The 3,247-nt window shown below is 35.3% G+C and overlaps 1 protein-coding gene across 2 annotated transcripts in view; it reads right to left on the minus strand.

Annotated features, from left to right (window-relative positions):
• The window catches only part of rad51d (RAD51 paralog D), a 19,737-nt gene extending 16,790 nt beyond the window's left edge, over positions 1-2,947 (minus strand). Inside the window, exons 1-3 of one of the 2 annotated variants that reach the window (XM_032534260.1) lie at positions 2,838-2,947; positions 2,503-2,652; positions 2,360-2,421 (exon numbers count right to left, since the gene is read on the minus strand). In XM_032534260.1, coding sequence (XP_032390151.1) covers positions 2,360-2,421; positions 2,503-2,584 — 144 coding nt within the window. In that variant the 5' untranslated portion in view covers positions 2,585-2,652; positions 2,838-2,947. Of the gene's footprint in view, positions 1-2,359; positions 2,422-2,502 lie in introns of both variants that reach the window. The other variant, XM_032534261.1, reaches the window with a different exon arrangement.
• Between the last annotated feature and the right edge of the window lie 300 nt (positions 2,948-3,247).

Here is a 3,247-nt window from a genome sequence, read left to right on the forward strand (position 1 = left end):
GGGGGGATCTACAGTCACAGGTTGAATTACAAGTAGCCAACACAAAAATAACATGCACTGTGATAGGAAGATGAAGGCCGTACAATATATTTCACACTTTTCTAAAGTTTCTCTTGGGGTTACAAAGTACTGCATGTACAGACAGACAGTTGGACCACGATTTTTTGAAGATTTGTTACTGAGTGTAAAACTCACTCATTGTTGTATCAAGAAAGCTTGGGTTGAATTCCATGCCCTGTCCACACACACAATTATTCACCAATACAGTATCTAGAAGGTCGTTCGGGGTCACTTTCCTTATTTTTGTACTCTTATATCTCTGAAAACGTTTGGTGGAAACACTATTTATGATCTAAAAAAAAAAAATAGATCCCTGTTATCTGCCCATAAGGTCAGAACTGAGTTTGGTCTGCGCTCTTTTTTCATGGTTTTCACTGCAAAATGATTTAAAACTTAAAGAGCTGGCCTTTCTTCGAGGGTTCGTGCTGATAATGAAGAACTTTGTGGCAGACCCGATAAGAAGTTTTTTTTTTGTTTTACTTTCCTCATGGCTAGAAACTTTTCTATTGTTTACATACTGTACAGATGCAACTATATTTAAAATACTATTTTTAATTCTTATTGAATCAATTTTTTCAAATATTGCCATGCGACTTCTGTTAAAGGTCCCATGGTATGAAAATGTCACTTTTTGAGTTTTTTTTTTAACATTATGCGTTCCCCCCAGCCTGCCTATGGTCCCCCAGGGGTAAAAATGGAGATGGGTGTAAACCATTTAAATATATCCTAGGCTATTATACATACATATATATTATTTCATATACTTTTCATTTACTTGTGTTGCAGCTGTATGCATGTACAACATACAACTTCATAATAAGCGGAATGTAGCACAATATGGATGTGAAAGCAGTTCTAAATAGCCTATATGACAAGAAAATTTGTTTTGGTTAAAATCAACAAAATATCGTGATAATTAATCATGATCTCAATATTGATCAAATTAATATTGATTATCATTTTGGCCATAATCATGCAGTCCTAAATATAAACCACTTACACAATGAGAAACTCATGCTGTGGGTGGGTGAAAGTTTCAAACATTGTGATAAGGGCCTAATTCACCCACGCTACACTGTTTATGCCAAGTATATTAAAGTGTGGGTGTCTACTGTTTCATTTCAATTCTTTTTAATACTGCAAAAGAAAGCTATGCATTTGATTCATTACAAGGAAATAATGTGATATAAAGTTTGTCTTCAGGGATCTGCCATTCGCTTCGTTACGGCTGCCTTCTCTATAACACAGTACCATAGACTGTATATTAATAAGACAATTCTATGCACAGTATCTACATAGAGCTTGGTTGTTGTATATAGCCTACTCAGTAGGCCATACTGTACATACTGTGATGTTTAAGTATTTTAGTGTATGTTATTTTACTGCACCAGCTGTATTTACGTTTAAATCAGTTTAACCCTCATGTTGTCCTTGGGTCAAATTGACCCATTTTCCTATATCAATGTACCCAAAATAACATGACTGATTCCACACAACGCTCTTTGGCAAGAAAAAAATCTCTACTTTCATTAATTTTGGGGTGTCTTATTCAATTTTATATTTATTTAAAAAAAATTAAAGTGGTTTTTGAAATAGTATGGAGTAAAACTTGACATATTCCAGTGTGTGATTATCCATCAACATACTTTCCTTTAATTTTAGTCTAAATAAGTCCTAATTTCTGCTTTTCTAACTCAAACAGTAGGTATAGTTTCCTATAAATGAGGTTTATTGACTATAAATTCCAAAAATAACTGTAAAACTAAAGTTAAAAGGTTAGTGTTACGTAGTGCTGAAAAGCGTCAACAAAAGTGTTGACTTTCTGACGGGAAGACAACACTAGTGTTAATATGACTGAACTGGAAACTGGCAATCCAATCTGGCAAGGCTGATTCCCAGGGTGTTGTACTGTTCTGACTGCACCTTATTCTCAACAGCACTTTTAAATTTAGATATTTATACTCCCAACTGTGTATGTGTGTGTGTGTGTGTGTGTGTGTGTGTGTGTGTGTGTGTGTGTGGGTGTGTGTATATATATATTAGACCGTATATGTATATATGTATCACTCTACATGCTCTGCACACCCATATAAGTATTTATTTATTTTCATTTATATAGCTATAGCTAACGGTGTTTTAATTGTTTCTGTGCTCTATTTTTTAAGCTGTGAACTTTGCACGTAATTTCGTACCACAGTGTACTGTGGTATGACAACAAAGACATCTTGAATCTTAGTTTCCAGGGTCCTTCGCCTCAGAGAATGAGCTATATATTTATTTGAATGCCTGGCATACATACCTTATATGATACAGAGCATCTCTGAGCAAGTTCCTCAATGTCAGACGAGACCACGTCCTCCACTGTAGAAACAATAAGCCATGCTTGTTACGGTCGGTCTGGATTTTGATTGATGATGAAGTATCCTCAACACACACACTCACCTGTTTTAATATCGGCAGCACGTAGGTCACGGACTAAAGCCTCATCCAGTCCGGGACACATTCCTTCTCTCAAGACTACCATGGTCTTGCATTGTTAACTGCTAGCTCGCGCGGAACTCTGATGTTAGGGAATAACACGCAAATGGTGCCCTAAAGAAGAAAGAAAGTGAAGTGACGTTAAGTTAAGTTAGCTAGCTAGATGCCGCTAGGTAATGTTACGCTTGTTTTTAGCTTTGCGAGGCTAAGTTAACTAGCTAACGTTAGACCGCTAACGACAGCGGTAATGAGTTTCACTTAACTTTCACAACGACAAAACCCTGTCATTATTTACTTACGACAAACTAACGTGTTCCCCAAAGTTTTTCGATCAACAGCAGCACACGCCTTTCAATGTGCAAAGGTTTAATATCGTCCTCCTGCTTTCCGTAGTAAAGCGGACTCGCAGTGTATTTAGGGTAATGTAGTATACTGCACTTAAATTGCTAGTTAATATTTCTGGTTAATATTTCTGTTAAAAATATTTTAATGGAGATGTGTTAGTAGAAGCTGAATTTTAATCATTTGAATTGGAATTTGATGTGCTCAACCAAAAATGGAATCACTTCATTTTTTATTCATTTGAATTCAATTTTAATAATTTAAATTCAGTTTTAGAGAAAATGTAGTTACAAACTAATGTATTCAATTTTGCTATTCAAATACGGTTTGTCAATGCAAAAAAAGTTTTAAAACAAGCAATATAATT

Source organism: Etheostoma spectabile, chromosome 13, assembly GCF_008692095.1.
Source record: "Etheostoma spectabile isolate EspeVRDwgs_2016 chromosome 13, UIUC_Espe_1.0, whole genome shotgun sequence".
In the NCBI taxonomy this organism is placed as follows: Eukaryota; Metazoa; Chordata; class Actinopteri; order Perciformes; family Percidae; genus Etheostoma; species Etheostoma spectabile.